Genomic DNA, 16,331 nt, shown 5'->3' with positions numbered 1-16,331 from the left:
ATGGGGAAATATCTATGGCCAACAACTCCCAGGGTTCTGTTTCAGCTGTCCATGAGGGTTCCAGCCAGACCACACACAAAAGTTACAGCAAACATTTGTTTGTTTGTTTCCCGCAAAGTTAGGTCCTAAAAAGCTTTACTTCAAGGACCCCTGTTTAAACCCTCTGTAAGCTTCTGGGCTCCACATGCTGAGTGGGGGTGTGGATGGTGCCAGGAAAGGCATCAGCACTGTCTGTCAACTGAGCTTAGTGGTTGAGCTTCTGGCACCGCCCCTCCTCTATCTCCCATGCCTGGAAAATGTAAGGGATCATTCACTGATCAGATAATGGAGTTAAATTGTGGTTGACATAGGGGACGACGCCTGAAACAGCAACAGTAACAGATGGCAAAAGAGCAGACAACTTAGATATTTTACCAGCTCTTGTAAAATATTTTATTATCATAAGCATGAAAGGAAAACATAACTGTGTGCTGGCATACTAAGATAGGATTTTAAATCCTAAATTCTAATTTTAGAAACCTATAGCACCTCATTTCAAAGCTAACATCTTTGAAATGATGAGACAATATTTTCATTGACTTAAAAAAAAATACATAAGAGAGAACTATCCACCGTAAGCCCCTCCTCTATTTTGCACACTCAGGGAATCCAGTTCCTGTTGGCCTGAGTCATTGACTGTCCCTTTGGGATGCAGAAACCGTGTGACATTACCATCACATGCCACAAATGAAACACATTCCACCCACATGACATTTCCACGACCACCCCAATTTCCTCTTCCCAAATGGTTGTGACTTCCTGTTCTACTCCCCTCAGAATAACTCCGCCCCTGCATCTGCACGTACTGGTTGCTATAATCTTTCTCTTCTCTTTATAACTTTTTCTTTAACCTTCCAACACAAGCCCCTCTGAAGTTCTTTACACAAACAACAAAAGGTTGTGATTTCCCACTGTGTTCATTTCTGGCCCGAGCAACCTACTCCTGAACAATCCATGAACGCTTCATTCCCTTCTTTGTCCACACAAACAATAAGAAACAGGGGAAAGGATGGTGAACATGTGACTCATTCAAGAGGTGACGTGATGGGGATGGGGGGAGGTGAAGGAGGGTATGGGTGATACCTGGTGATGGACGGAGACTTGACTTGGGGTGGTGAACACACAATAAATACAGTGTACAGATGATGTGTTGTGGAATTGTGCACCTGAGACCTGAATAATTTTGTTAACCAATGTCACCAATTGCTCACTTTCATACAATTACTTACAAATTCTTCATGGGTGCGCTCCTTTACAGCTTTGAATTCTACTGCTCAGTTTAGGATACTCTTGGCCAAGAGCAGGGCTTGAACTATGTATCTTGCAGGTGGGAGAGAAAACCAAAAATTGTTTCTCCAACTTTTTGTTTACATAGCTTTTCTGGAATTTGCATCCAGTGCTGTGGCTCATGAGGTGGGAGGCACATGCACGCCTCGGGTGGAGTGTGTGTGCGTGCACGCGCATATGTAGTAAGGGAACGTGCCTCAGTTAACGAATGTGGGCAGACGGCCAGATGCACATTCTGTGGAACGCTGCCAAAGGTTCCTGCCATTACAGAGGTTCCTTTCACAACGTCAACCTCAATGGTTCCCAAAGGAGCCCTACAGAAGGGGCTGGAACTCAGTGTTTCTGGTCCCATTGTGTTTTTGAACATGAGAACCACAGCCTCCTCGCCAGCTCTCTGCTTTCCTTGGCTGGTCCTGTCAAGACTAACACTGTGCTGTAACCCTGCCTCTGTTCTCCCTGATAAAACCCCAGGCACCCGATCAGCCAAAGCCAATCTTTCCCTAATGTCTAATTCTACTTCAGCGGGTCCTCCACCTTCTCAGTGCTGAGCTCTGCCCACAGTTGATTGTGCCCTGGAGAATGTTGTAGCCTAAGGATCATTTCCCTTAGGGGCTTTAAATAATGAACTATTCAGTTGGAATAATGAAGTGACAACTTTCAGCAAACATGGGAGTCATGTCTAGGCCATTCGTGAATATGTAGAAATAAAGAGTTCATTTACTTTAAACATTGTTAATATTTCTATCTGTTCCACCTGCCACCCTCCTCCACACCCCCCATGAAGAAAAGAAAGCCAGGGTAAACTTTAGAATTAAAAGAAAGAGATTTTTAATGAGTTAAAATTTTAAAAGAAAACTCTTTCGAACCTTGATAAACTAATGGTTGTTGCATCTCAGCCCCTTTTGTCCTATCTTCCTGGTGGGCAGGTCCTTGGTCTGAATGAGGAGCGCCTGGCCCCCATTTCCCAGGTAGTCCCACTTTTATTGTCTCATGATGACTTTGGTTGGAATATATAGTTGCTGTAGCTGCAGCACATGGTTGACTTTAATACCGATGCAAATTTAATAAATATTTGTATTTGTATGAAAGGCATGCACACACACAAATCACAAATAATCAAATTCTTGGGAAAACCTCCACCATCTGTTCATCAAGGGGATGTGTCAGTGAGAGCTTGGACTAGCCAGCTGTAGAACTTTCCGGAAGATTTCCAAGTGGTTGGAATGAACACAAGTTACACTGTACAAAACTCTACATGTATATTGGTCTGGAGACTTAAAGACTGAGAGCGTTAATACACAGAGAGCTACACAACACACCAAAGCCCACTAGATCCACAGTAACAATAACAGTAATATACAGTGCTGTAGATTATTAAAATCTAGTCTATAATGCACAGAGAAGTACCTGGAAGCTGTTACATATAATATATGACAGTTGGGATCTGTTTTCAGTGCAATGTATCACATTTGGCAATTAATGGATAAAAAAATACACATTTTTTTTTTTTTTGCTTTCAAAATGTGGAACAAACCAAAACATAAGGCTTTTCTGATAAGCTATAAAAAACTATAAACTATAAAAATATAATCAGCAGTTGGACTTGCTTGGATCATATAAAGGATGCTTATCACACTTCCTTTGCATATTCATTCCACTTAGCTCAAACCTTAAATGCAAAAAAATAGATATGTAGGATCATGTCTCCTTCCATGCAATTTCTGGTCAATATTATTATCCACTTGAAAGCATCCTGATGATGTAATTTTCTATAAACTATAAAAATATAATCAGCAGTTGGACTTGCTTGGATCATATAAAGGATGCTTATCACACTTCCTTTGCATATTCATTCCACTTAGCTCAAACCTTAAATGCAAAAAAATAGATATGTAGGATCATGTCTCCTTCCATGCAATTTCTGGTCAATATTATTATCCACTTGAAAGCATCCTGATGATGTAATTTTCTCTCTATTTTTCCCCCCCTTCCCCCCCCCCCCCCACCTTTGCTAAGAAAATACCAGGAAGGTATTAAACTTTTTCATGGCTTTCTTTTAGTTTCCATTTTTGAGCCACCTCTTAATTCTCAATGTTGTATTGTCTAGTAATTGTGTTGAATCATGAACATGGAAATCTTAAAATGTGGTTCTTACTGTTGTTTCTCTCTATCTTTTCCCTTCCTTTTTTCCTTCCTTCTTTCCTTCCTTCCTTCCTTCCTTCCTTCCTTCCTTCCTTCCTTCCTTCCTTCCTTCCTTCCTTCCTTCTTTTCCTTCCTTTCTTGAATTCACTAAAGTATTTCCTAGGTACTAGCATTTTTACTTATTTTAATGAAAGCTTATCTTTGTGGCCAACATGTGAAGAGTGAAAATGTCTCTTTGAAATTCTATTTTACAATATAGACAGAGAGTTGGGCTTTGGGAAAGTTGAGTTTCACTTAAATACTATACACATTTGGTATCACACAAAGGGTGGGGGTGGGGCAGCAAAATAAATGGAACAATTACTTTTCGTCCCTCTTTACACAAGAAAGGCTCTTCCCTACTGAAAAAGTCTCTTCGGCATCAGCTCCCAGAAGCCTGTGGAGAGGATGCGTTTCCCAGGGCTTTGAAAGGATCTCTTTTTGAGAGCACAGCCACTGTTCCCCAAGAGTCACATGGGTTGGATTCTCCTGTTCTTAGTTGAGCAACGAATAAGCACTGGATGTGTTTTCCAAGGATGAGCTGGTTGTTTCCGGGGTGGAAACATTGTAGGTTCCTGAAACACAGAACAGCAGCTTAGCCCAAAAGACCAGCCTGGGAGATCACGGAAGGGGTGGGGAGACTTCTTTTAAAGGCCGGAGGGGGAGCTCTAGTCCAAGAGCCAGGTAAGCTCGCCGTGCCAGAATCAAACCCATGCCCGCCCTCCTCAAGTGCCCGAGAACAGACAAATCTGTCATTCTCAAGCGTGCGAGGCAGCCGACAAGACAAGCGCTAACTACTTCCCATCACACCAGCAGCCAGATTTCTACAAAGGACAGAGAGTCTCCACATGGGCAGCCCTCCACATGCCACCACATGCATGGGACATCCATAGGAGGGAACCTCCTGGTCCCCTTGGATTGGGGTGACTTGGGGAAGCTCTTGGGAAGGGTCTGGAAGCTGAGTTGAAGGTGATGGGGGGAAGGGAGAGATGGAAAGAAAAGAGAAAACTATAGGGGAAGAAAAGGCAAGACCAGGAAAGAGGAGAAGTCAGGGGATGCTAACAGAAGTGCTGAGAGCGAGTGCAGCAGGGAGGGCACCCGGAGCCACCACACAGGCTGTGTCAGCAGGAAGCCGGGACTAAGCACAGGGAGAGTGGGGGACATGTGTCGAGCAAGGGAAGGGACACAGTGGCCACCCTACCATCAGATTGGTGAACTGCCACTGCTAACAAGGTTTCCATCACTGCTTGGGGGCCCCTGTGGGGCTGCTGGCAACATAAACCAAAGTCACAGTGATTATGGACCCCTCGACGAGGTCATCGGGAGCTGCATTTATGACCTGAGAGGCTACCAAGTGGCAATGACCGGGAATCCCAGGCCCTGGGACCTCGGAAACAGCTCCAATTCCAACTTTTGTCTGTGTGATTCAGAAATAATGGACAGCTTTTCTTGGCCTTCCATGTTACGTGGGATCATTTCATAGACTTTCCCCTAGTTTCCCTTTAATGCAAAGGGCAAACACATTCCAGCGACAGTGACGGTCAAGTGCAACAGTGCGAACACACCCTGAGGGTCTCGTCCCTTCTCAGCAGGTCCAATCCGTGACCTTCAAAATCAAAAGCCAACGCCCTCCAGTTCCGTGTAATGCCTCAAACTAAAACCCGAAAGACCAAGTCCTCTGGAGTTTTAACAACGAAAAGCCTTGCTCTGGAACATCGACACGACTCTAGAGTCCACATGTGTGAGACCTGGTTGGTTTCAAGAAGCTGAAAGGAACTGTGCTGCTTATTTTCATGGAGATCGTAGTGGCGTGGCACAGAGTTTCAACTTGCCAAACAGCTGAGACCCATTGCCCAAAGCCGTTAATATTATTTATTGTGTGCCTCCAAGGTGGACACTTACCTGTGCATGTTTCGGATAGCATAGCTGACTTGGGGATCCCTCTTACATGTATGAGTGATTTCATAAATGGCAATGTGTAAACATGCCACTTAAAAAAAAAAAAAAAAAAAAAAAGGAACCCGGAGCATGGGCTTCTAGAATATGCTTTTCTGAACGTATTCTTTGCTGCACCACAGCCCAGAAACATGACCCACCTAGTCGCATTTCACAGGAATAGAAGAGTGGTCAGTGTTTGACAAGGCGGGCAGTTTACATCCCCATTGTTAGGGTTGATACTCGTTTGACAGACAGCTGTCTGCAGGCTTTTCTAGATTCTCCAAATCTTATTCCTCATAAGTTATTAGTTGTTCCACTGAAGAAAGTTACCTTCTGTACCAGCCTCCTGGTGGTTTGGGAAAAATCTAAGCAAGTTCCTGTATTTAACCTCTGCCCCCAATGAGGCCATTGTAAATGTCATGAAGTGAGGACTGGGAAAGCAGGGGTTTGAATCTCCCCATCAGGGCAATTTGTTTGGGTCAACCCAGGGAGCACCTAGGGGTCACTACCTACCTGTTTTACCAAACAAATTGTTAAATCTTCTTGATATCGGAGAACTCATAGAAAATACAGGTGTCGACGAACCTAGGGATGTTGACTAGAAACGAGAAAAAAAAGACAATTACATGCAAATTGTGTTAGACCAAGGCCCTGCTTTCTCTCTAGTCGGATTCATTTTCTGCCCTCTAGTGGTCGCTGTCTGAATAGCTCTCATCCCACTTCAAGGTGAGAGCAGGGATAACCATGAATTTCTCCTTAAAACCAATCAAGTGGGAGCCCCGTGCGACCTGCAATATCATCAACGGTATTAGAAAAATAACTTTCAAATGTTTTTTTGTTATAGAGTTTAGTATCTTCTGACATATGTAAACAGGGAAATATATTTGAGTGCAATTGTTATTTTCCAAAACAAATTATAGAAAATTTTATTCATCATTATTTCTCAAATTGTGTTTTCTACGGCCCTGAGTTTCATCAGACACTCCTTGTTTACTTCTCATTGAAATTTGATTTTAACCTCCAGTTGACATTATCTGTGCTATTTGTCCCCTGTTTAAAGATGTGGGGACAGCATCTTAATGATAGTTCCATAGCGTGTGTAATAGGTTGAATCAGGCGAGAAGCAAAAACATTGGAATCATCTATGCCAAAACTAGTTGTGGAGAGAGAGGGGTTCTCAAAAGTCTCTACAAAGGAAAGAGTTACCTTGGAGTGCTGTGAAGACCATCTTGACAGAGAATACTTTTTCAGCAAAGCTTCCTGTACCTGCATTGTTTAACAAGAACAACAAAAAGCCATCATAAATTCTACTTGCCATGAGCACCTCAGACTTTTCCAGGAGCATGAAATTGTCATGTTCTTACCTTCTGGTCCCAGAGGCACCCAAAGAGCAGAATGAATAGTCCCTGAAAAAATGAATTGGGAAGAAGTGCATTTCACTTATATTCTATTGTTCAGCAAAATAGGAAGTATTGCTAACCTGGCATTGAATTTGTACCACCTCTTCCCACACCTGTGTTTATGGAGTGAGCCTAGTACATGATGTTAAAAGAGATGCAGTAGGTCCACACCAAGGGACTTTAAATGTTTTATGTTATCAGGGTATTTTCTATTTCCTTATTTTCCCCCAATTGTGAAGTGGAGGTCCTGCTGGTTATGCTATTAGACATAGCTCTTATGCCTACAGCAGCCCTCACATAGTATGATGAGGGCCTGAGCCATGGGGTGAAATAATCATTTACTTCTAGTCAAGGCATATTATAAATGTCATCAGACATGAGCTCTATAATTTGGAGTCTTGGGCCCAGGAGCAGAAATTAGAATTTGCATCCGGGGGTGTTGTCTCAACTTCACCTCCAGACCTCCTACCTCCTCACCAGCTCATGGGGGCCTGTGTTTCCTACCCATCCACTCTTGAGATCAGAATTAAGCATTTCCTTCCTTGTGCTCCAAAGGCTTGTTGTCTGTACCTCGGCTGAAGCTTTTCTAACCTATCGGCTTGTGTTATAATGAGTTATGCACTGCAGGAGAACAAAGAGGGCGTCTTTTCCATTTTAGCTTAATAGAACAGAATGTCCACCTTACATAAGACATTCATTCTTTTGTTCTTCATCAAGTGCTTCCAGAGAACATTCTATGTGGTGCATAGCATTCATTTCATTTGTCAAATGGTTATTTTCAGCACATAGTTTGGGCCAAGGTCATTTTTAGGGACTAGGTATATAATGATAGATAAGACCGATGCTGTCCCTGACCTCTCAAAGAGCGATCTCATTTAATGCTTGTGGCAATTAACTGGAGCGATTACTTGGTTATATAGAGGATTTTTTCTTTTAGGAGATAAAAGATGGCATCAAGATAATGTTGGGTAAATAGCAAAATCCAGTGTAGGGAAGGGACTCTCCTCCTACTTGTACTACCAGGGCATTTAGAAGAGAGTCACATGTGCAACTAAATTATAATGCAGGTGATAAGAGGTATGAGGTTCTATGGGAACAGAGGAACGTGTCCTTTCTACCTTGTTGAGTTCTTGTGATTACTGCTCTTTAGAGCTAGGTCCTCCTCTGAACTAAAATCCTTCCCCATTCCCACTTCTGTTTGTGTTTCTATCATTAATTTGTCCCACCTGCCTAGATACTTCCTGCAAGACTGGCACTTCAGAACTTACCTGGAAGGCATTGAGGAGGGTAAACACAATATGGAACACAGCATTGCTTCCCTGGAACACAGTGGCAAGGCCAAAACCCCAGGTGAGCCCCAAGAGTGGCGTGAGGACCCCAATGCTCTTGGTGATCTGAAACAGGCTGTTCTTCTCCTGCTTGTTGGGCTTGTCTCCAATGGAAGGTCTCAGGATCTTGGTGATGACCACAACCGTGATGGTCATGTTCACCACCACGATGATCAGCGCTGGGATGACGAAGGCCAACAGAGCCTTGGTATCCTCCCAGTTGAGCCAACAGGCATTCTTCCGCGTGTAGACTTCCCTAGGCTGAGTGGCACCCACTGTGATGACTGAGATGATAAGAGGGCAGCCATAGCCGAGAGAAAATGCAATAGCCTTCTGAATGGATTTGCTTGAATCATGCAGGATGAAAACCAGGCGGTAGAAGAGCATGAGGCCCAGAGTCAGCATCCAGAAAAAGACGCTGAGGTAGAAGAAGTGGATGAAGAAGGTGGCAGCCACACAAGCTGTCTCATTGAGTACATAGTGATGGTCCCGGATGGTGGAGGCCACAATGAACCAGATGTCAGCAACCAGAAGGGAGGCTGCAATGTTCACTATGCAGATGTGACGCATATAGGAAGTCCGATTCTTGGTCACTGACTTCCACACCACAGCTTCCACAACTAGACAGGCTGCTAAGCTCAGGATGGAAAAGCACAACCCAATGTAGGAAATGATATCCAGAAGTATTTTCAGGAGAGAATCAGGGTCCGGGGAGTCAGGAGACATGAGGATGGAGAATGATGTTAGGTGGTCACAGCTGCACAAGACACTGTCCCCATCGACTTTCATATAGCACCCACTGCTATCCCACCCTCCTGTATAGTTGGCGAGGCTGAAGTTCCAGAAGACACATTGTGGTTTCCCACGTAAGGAGTTGTTGTTCTTAAAAGTCATTGAAATCCTGAATGGAGCGGTTATTTTGTGGCTGACAGTGGTTGTCATCACTAAGCTGTTGGCAAAATTCCTCCCCTGAGTATCCTGGGCGAGGATGGTTTTGAGAGTTGGGAAAGCCACGGTGACAATAGATGTGTCTGGCTGCAGGTTCTCCACATGGCACTCGTCAATAGCCACATCGCCCCAGAGATCGGAGTCTGAGAAAACAAACTTCTGTTTGTAGGGTTTTGGAGAGCCAGATTTTATTACCATGCCCCTCATCTGCACGTTAGTGTGGGAGATGGACAAAATGGTGCTATTTTCTGACCGTAGTGCTCGGGAAAATCTTTCCACCGAATCTAGTAACTGTGAGCTGTGATTGGTCTGTTGCTGTTGTAACACCTTCCACGTACTCAGGATGGGCTTGTCGAGGATGACATTGACCGTAGAGAGAACATTCTGTAATTGACATGACATGGGATCAAATCAAATCAATTCTTTCCATTATACAAGAGAAAAAATACCATCTCTTTGGAAGCTGATTGAGTGAGTACAGGTAAGAGGAAAAGGAGGCATCACAAGCTGTGGGGACCTGGGACTCACCTTCTTATGGCAGGGAGTTAGCAGAGGATGGGTTGGTCTCCAAGACAGTGAGACTTAGTTAAAGATTCAGCAAAAGTGATAGTGAGAACCACTCTCAACCACCCACTAAGGCCAATTCAGTAGGCTGGCTGAGAGCTTCATTAATTGTTTTATTTTATCTTTAACCTCAAGCTTGTAAAGGCTTTTTGGTGGCTGGCATTTCACCCACAAGGTAGTCACAAAAGACCCTCTCACATGCTGAGCATCAAATGAGCAATGCTGTTGTTGTCAAAAGCATCTTTCTTTTTTTGCTAAACATTTTGATTCTCTCTCTCATAAACTCGGGCTTGTCATTTTCTATGTGTGCCTTCTCTCAATATAATCTCTCTACCCTTTTTTAACTTTTGTTCTCTGAAACTATGAGCCCTATAGTTAGTCGACTAGTGGCCCCCAGAATGACATGTTCCATACACAGACCCTGTGAATGTGACCTTATCTGGAGAAAGGGTCTTCATAGATGTAATTTAGGTAAGGATCTTGAGAGGAAACCATCCTGGATTACCTAGGTGAGCCCTAAATCCAATGACAATTATCCATATAAGAGATAGAAAAGGAGAAGATAAATGGAGGAAAGAAGGTCTTGTGAAGAGCAAGTCAGAGATTAGAAGGAAGCAGCCACAAGCCAACAAGAGCCTAGCACTACTAGAATCTGGAAGAGGCAAGGAAAGACTCTCCTCCCCTGGAGCCTTCAGAGGGAACATGGCCCTGCAGACACCTTGAGTTTGGACTTCTATCCTTGAAAACCCTGGAAGAAAAAATTTCTGTCATTGTAAGCCACCCAGTTTGTGGCAATTTGGAATAGCAGCCCTAGGAAATCCCTGGTTGGGTTTGGCCAGTGGGAAGCACTGGCAGGGGACGGGATGATGGGAGAAGAAACAAGTTGAAATAGATTTTTCTATGACCCACCATACCCCACTCCCCCATCCACACCATCTAAGCACATCTTTGGCAATAGCTATGTCCCTCTGAGACTATAGCTCTTGCTGAGTGAGCCCTCATCCAGGGATTCAGCTCTCACTCAGCTGTGGGTACACTGTTTCCTCTTTCTCCTTTAGTCCCAGGGATAGTAATGGCTCCTAAATGTTGTTGGTCTCTGAATACCTCACCCCGCCACCCCCTTTTTAAAATCCTGGCTTTATGTCTTGAAACAACCTTTCATTCAAGTCTCTTCATCAGCATTCATGCGGGTGAATTCTCTTTCCTCCCAGAATCCTGACTGCTTCAAAGTTCATGTTTAGTGCTAGACCTTTGAGCATCCTATTCTGAAAACCTTTAATTCCTACTTTTCCTAGAAAGAAGATAACAATTCATTCTATTTTAATGAAGATATTAAAGCAGAGATTCACTAAAGAAATCTTCTTAAAGTCCCAAAATGAAAATAGGGAACCCCCTGATATCCTAAAAGCCATAGGTGGCAGAGCATGTTATGTGACTCTCATAACTAGGACACTGCTCTGGAAATGACAGAGAAGAAGCTATAATGGGCAGGTGTTATCTCTCTTGACCACAAGTCCTGAGGGGTGAAAAGACAAGGCCCCAAAACTCCTGCAAGGCTTAAACAAACTCACCATCATCATTTCTGAATTCACTTGGATCGGAACTGTTGAGAGCAAATCAAGGATGTTAACAATGGCTCCCAGGTTCCCCGGAGATGAACTGACTTCATGTGCCACCTTGTCGGTGCTGACAGAAAGGTCCTTCAGGTATGTAGGCAGCTTCTTGTCCTGAGAGGGGCTTTTGCTCAAAGCCTAGCAACACAAAAGCCAACACAAACCAACAAAACACTTGTCAATCAGTTCGGTCATCAGATCATGCTGATCCGTCCATGACAAAATCTCTCCTACATAGTTTCCTTTTTTATCCATACCCATGAGTATATCTCATAAAATAACTTATTTTTCTTTTAAACTGTGTGTGCCCTTCAGAATGGAATATTACATAAGACCTCACACATAGGAGAACGGAAAAACATATGTCAACCTGATGACTGATTGAGGGAAAAAAAGGTGTGATTGTTAGAGAACTAGATTAAAGTTGAATGAAACTGATACTTAGATGGTCCGTATGGAAGCACATTGGCTACTCTTTCCTTTTTATAATCATTTCCTCTGTTGGGTGACAGTCCCAATTTTCCTGGAACAGTTCTGGTATATAACTTCTGTCACCATGTAATTATTAACAGACCCTCTTTTATTTTCTAAAAGTGTCCTGGTCTCTATGATAAATGATATTGTCACCCTATCTGTAATCATCACACTTGTGTTTTCTATCTAACTCATACTTAAAATTAAAGAATTAACTCAGGTTAGATCTTCTCTATGAAGAACTTTGATGAGTGTTCCAACACGGAAATTTATTCCTTTGAATGCATAAGTATTCATCTTACTTAGTATACTTCACATTTGTGATATTTTTATGAAAGTCATCTTGTATTCTAATTTCAATGTCTCCAATTAAATATAATCTCCTTAACAATGTGAAAAAAATATGTTATATTTCTTTTTGTTCTTCTCATATCCCATAATATCTAACATAGTACAGTCATCTAACTTGGCACACAGCAGGTTTTCAACAGTATATGTTGAATGGATAAATTAATGGAATGTGATAGGCCGGCATGCCTCTGTTATATTGACAATGTATCTAAGTATCTAGAATTGGTACCATGTCCCAATGTTGAGTCCAAATTATACTTTCTATCTTTCTCAATTAGGATAATTTATATCTCCAATGCTTTGTCCATCATGGTCCAACTCAGATGCCAAGTTTTTCAAGCAGCACTTCCCGATTATCCTAACCAAAATTAATGTATATTTAATGTCATATTATCTATCAAATCAGATTTGGCCTCTTTACCCTGATAGCATCTATAATAATGTCTTGTACATAGTAGGTATTTTTAATGAATTTGGTATAAGACAAGAGGAGAACCAGATAAAACATAAGTCAATATCACCTCTTTTCCTCAATTCTCCCTCCAAGGGTGAGAGAATTTGGAACCAGCTGTCCGAAGATGTCATCATCTGCTATAACCCCACTAGTTGCCTCATCAGTATTTATTTATTGTAACTCATGGAATTTTAGGAGTCTATAACTTTCAATAACTTAAGTATGAGGTGGCATGTATCTATTTTGATGGAAAGAAAGGAATTTTCCCTTACTACATGACAGTAACCTCTATTCTAGGTAAGAAAGGTAAGCTAGTCCCTTCTTCTGTAACTACTGGTTACCTCTAAGGATTGAGGAAATCTCAGACCTGTAAAAGTATAAAGCCCAACTTTTTTTTTTTTTTGCAATCATCTATCTTATTTGTTTATGTTGCTCTTCTTTCTTAAAAGATTAGAGCTATTTGCTTAATATAAAAATTATTCAAAGGACAGCAGGTAGTGAGGATAATACTACCTACCCCTTGCAGGCAATGAATAGAAGGTACTGAGAAGACAAGGTAAAGGTATATGGCTGTTTTTAAAGCAAAACACATATTTTGTTACCTCCATATTTGTATTTAAACCAATTTTTAAGCATTTCTCGGTTTGTCCTTTTTTAGGAAAGAAACAAATAAAAGTAGTTTTGAGAGCAACATAAACCAGCCCAAAGCCCATTTTCCTTAGTGCTGAGACTTAATAAGCCAGACAGATGACCCCACGAAGACCTCAGAGTCAAAGTTTTGAGGATCACCTTGGCCAGCTGGAGCAGACTGTTTATTGGGGCAGAGATGCAGTCGCTTTTCTTCACCTCCCATTGGGAGCCCACACATTTGTAGGTCACGACCCCGCCAACAGGACTCGCAGGGCTGCTGGACAGGTTGGAGAACCGGCAGAGCTTCGGGATCACTTTCCCAGGCTCCCCCACACCTATTATGGGATCTCGACATGTGATGTTCTCTCCTGCATTGAAAATGTGGAGATAAAAGGGACAACTGAAAGGAGGAGAAAGGAAAGTGGGAATGGGGTCTGATGTTTGAACTCATTTCCCCTTTACTTTCAGTGACTTTTTTGGAGGTAGCCAGTCTTTATGTTGTCCCTGGCTTTCCAAAGCCTCTTAGTGTTTTCCATACGCATCTGACTTTAATCTGCACTTGCTTTTCCTAACAGGATTTATTTCCCACCTCCAGGCCCCGGGAAACTTCTCTCTGCTGCCTGGACTATCTCAGCCATGGAAAATAATGAGAGCTTAATATGGGCTAAGCCAAATGAGAGATATTCAGGTTTCCAGGAGCCTTAGGGATATACAGTGGGGTCTTGACTTACGAGTGTCCCGACTAATGAATTTTTTGAGATACCAGCTGTCTCTCGGCCGATTTTTTGCATTGAGTTGATAGAGTAATTTGAGTTAACGAGCTCCTTAATGAGCTCGGTCTCGGAACGAATTAAACTCATAAGTTAAGGCCCCACTGTAATGCCTTCACCCAAGGGATTCTCAACTCTGGCATCTTAGAATCACCTCGAGAGCTCAGAAAATACCAACATCCAGGCTCACTACAGCCCAAGTAAATCAGAATCCCTCCAGCTGGAATTCAGGCACGTGTCTGCCCTGTGCAGTGGGTAGCCTCCCAGACTCAGCTGAAATATGACTTCACCTGCACGACTTTCTTGATCACTTCCTCCCCACCTATCTATCACCAGGCAGCCTCTCTGGCTACCCACAAAGTCTCTAGTTTAGCACTTACATTCTTGACCACATCTATCTCTCCCTGAGCATGGAGCTAGGAAACGTGGCTTATTTCTTTTCAAACCCCCCATGCTTAGCCTAAGGCATGCCATAGGAAGGTGCTCAACTTCTATTATAGAATGGATGAATGTGGGAGTGAATAAATAGGTAAATTCCTGCCCATGAGTACAACGCTTTAAAATAATTGAAAATGCTCTCACCAGGCACCAGATTCAGCTTCATAGACCGACTCCGGACTGAATTATTAGCGGCATTGGTGAAGTGGCAGAACACGTCGACATGTTTTGGACACCAGGAAACTATTGATTTTGCCATGAAATTGAATGTGTAGCACGCTTGCTTTCCATGAACTTCTTTTGCTAAGGCAGAATGATTGAAAGAATTAAGTCACAACATGAGTCTCCGAAGCACACATTTTGTTAAAATGATCCTCTATGGATACACTTGTGCAAGATTTCCCCAGGAATGTGCTATAATGATTTTTAATGTGGTTTTTTAAATGCCTCCAGCCTACAAGTAAGCAAGCCCACACTTGCATGCATGCTAGCAAAACCTCACCATTCTGTGCCCACACAGTTTGGGACACTCAGAATGCCTTTCAGAATGTCCTATGTAATCCCATCAGGTCCTGAGCCTTTATCCTGTCTTGCCTTCACCATGTTGGTTGAGAGTCGCCTTTTTATGGATCTGTCTCCTCCACTAGACCATGAGGTCTTGAAGAGAAGGTACCTGGTCTTATTTTTCTTTCCACCTCCCAGGATCTAGTGCAGTGTTTGGCACATTGAGAGAGCACTGGATGAATGCATGTGAAACACAGAATGTGGAAATGTCTGAATGTTTCAGTGTCCAGATTGATTCCAGATTGATACCATGCAATCTTCTCTAAACTTTCCAGACTCACTTGGTCCCTACTTTTCTGAACTTCCATTGTTCTTTTGATCTGTATTGTTCATTTGAATAGTTATTGTTATATGCATTGTCTTTTATGACAGGAGCTCGTCTACATATTAGTATATGTGCTCTAACTGTGTTTTCTCCTTTTCATGGCCTACTTTGATGTTTTGCATTGAGCAGGTCTTCAAGAATAATTCTTGAAAGAATAAATGTAAATTGCTCATGATGGTGTCTGTGTTTTGACATTTGGGTGTGTGAGTTCATATTTGGTTGACCTTCATTTGTAGGAATCCTGAGGGATCTTGAATGATGGGACATTCTACCAGAGAGGATTTGAACTTATTTTTTTACCAAGTGCCATAGGGTGCTACCAATAGACCATTTCACCTCTTCAGTTTGGAGTTCCTGGACCACATAGGTAGTATAAATTCAACCCCCCCCCCAACCTGAATGAGGACAAGGCAGTTATAATTCTCTGGGAAAGTTTTTGCTCACCTAGAGATAAGGCTAAGTTCTTAACTCTGGCAGGTGAATTTTGCTTTTCTAGTCTATTTTTTAAATGAGCATGTCACTTTTTGAGGGTCCTGGCATTGTGCTGGTGGGCTAGGGGTGCCTTAGTTATTGCAATAGGGAGGAAGACCATTTCTTCCATGGCCTTCAGAGCCTTAAAAGCCAAGGTTCTGGGTTTCTTATATTGGCAGATGCCTCCAAGGAAGCCCAACTTTAGCTAAAACATTATCTCTAGTTTTTCCTCTATGTTTGGTACTTGGTTATCTCTCTTCCTTTCTTGCATTATCAGCTGTGCATTTAAGAGGATTTGTGGTACTTTTATGGTATGTTGATTCATAGCTTGGAGGGAGGGCCTATCAGAATGTCTAGTCAGCTATGTTGAGGAAGTGGAAGACCTGTGAAGGTACCTTAATACTGTCTTCAACGGCTCCCTCAAAAAACAAACTCTCAAGATTTTACCACAAGCCAAATAAAGCAAAAGAGAAGGTAATAATGGCTTTTGGAATTCACTCTGTCATATTCTGTCTCTGAAGCAATCCCCATGTCTACTTTAAGAATAAACTTTTAG

The 16,331-nt window shown here is 42.5% G+C and overlaps 1 protein-coding gene across 4 annotated transcripts in view; it reads right to left on the bottom strand.

Annotated features, from left to right (window-relative positions):
* Positions 1–3,436: 3,436 nt before the first annotated feature.
* ADGRF5 (adhesion G protein-coupled receptor F5) overlaps positions 3,437–16,331 on the bottom strand; it is a 105,766-nt gene continuing 92,871 nt past the window's right edge. For 3 of the 4 annotated variants that reach the window (XM_005860924.2, XM_005860927.2, XM_005860925.2), the window contains 8 exons: positions 14,560–14,718; positions 13,367–13,575; positions 11,257–11,436; positions 8,114–9,505; positions 6,810–6,851; positions 6,652–6,711; positions 5,959–6,043; positions 3,437–4,082 (listed from right to left, as the gene is read on the bottom strand). In XM_005860924.2, coding sequence (XP_005860986.1) covers positions 4,003–4,082; positions 5,959–6,043; positions 6,652–6,711; positions 6,810–6,851; positions 8,114–9,505; positions 11,257–11,436; positions 13,367–13,575; positions 14,560–14,718 — 2,207 coding nt within the window. In that variant the 3' untranslated portion in view covers positions 3,437–4,002. Of the gene's footprint in view, positions 4,083–4,708; positions 4,776–5,958; positions 6,044–6,651; positions 6,712–6,809; positions 6,852–8,113; positions 9,506–11,256; positions 11,437–13,366; positions 13,576–14,559; positions 14,719–16,331 lie in introns of all 4 variants that reach the window. The other variant, XM_005860926.2, reaches the window with a different exon arrangement.

The sequence above is a fragment of the Myotis brandtii genome, unplaced genomic scaffold (genome assembly GCF_000412655.1).
Source record: "Myotis brandtii unplaced genomic scaffold, ASM41265v1 scaffold143, whole genome shotgun sequence".
NCBI classification, from domain to species: Eukaryota; Metazoa; Chordata; class Mammalia; order Chiroptera; family Vespertilionidae; genus Myotis; species Myotis brandtii.
Note: the sequence above shows the minus strand (reverse complement) of the source record. Positions and strands in the feature narration are given on the sequence as shown.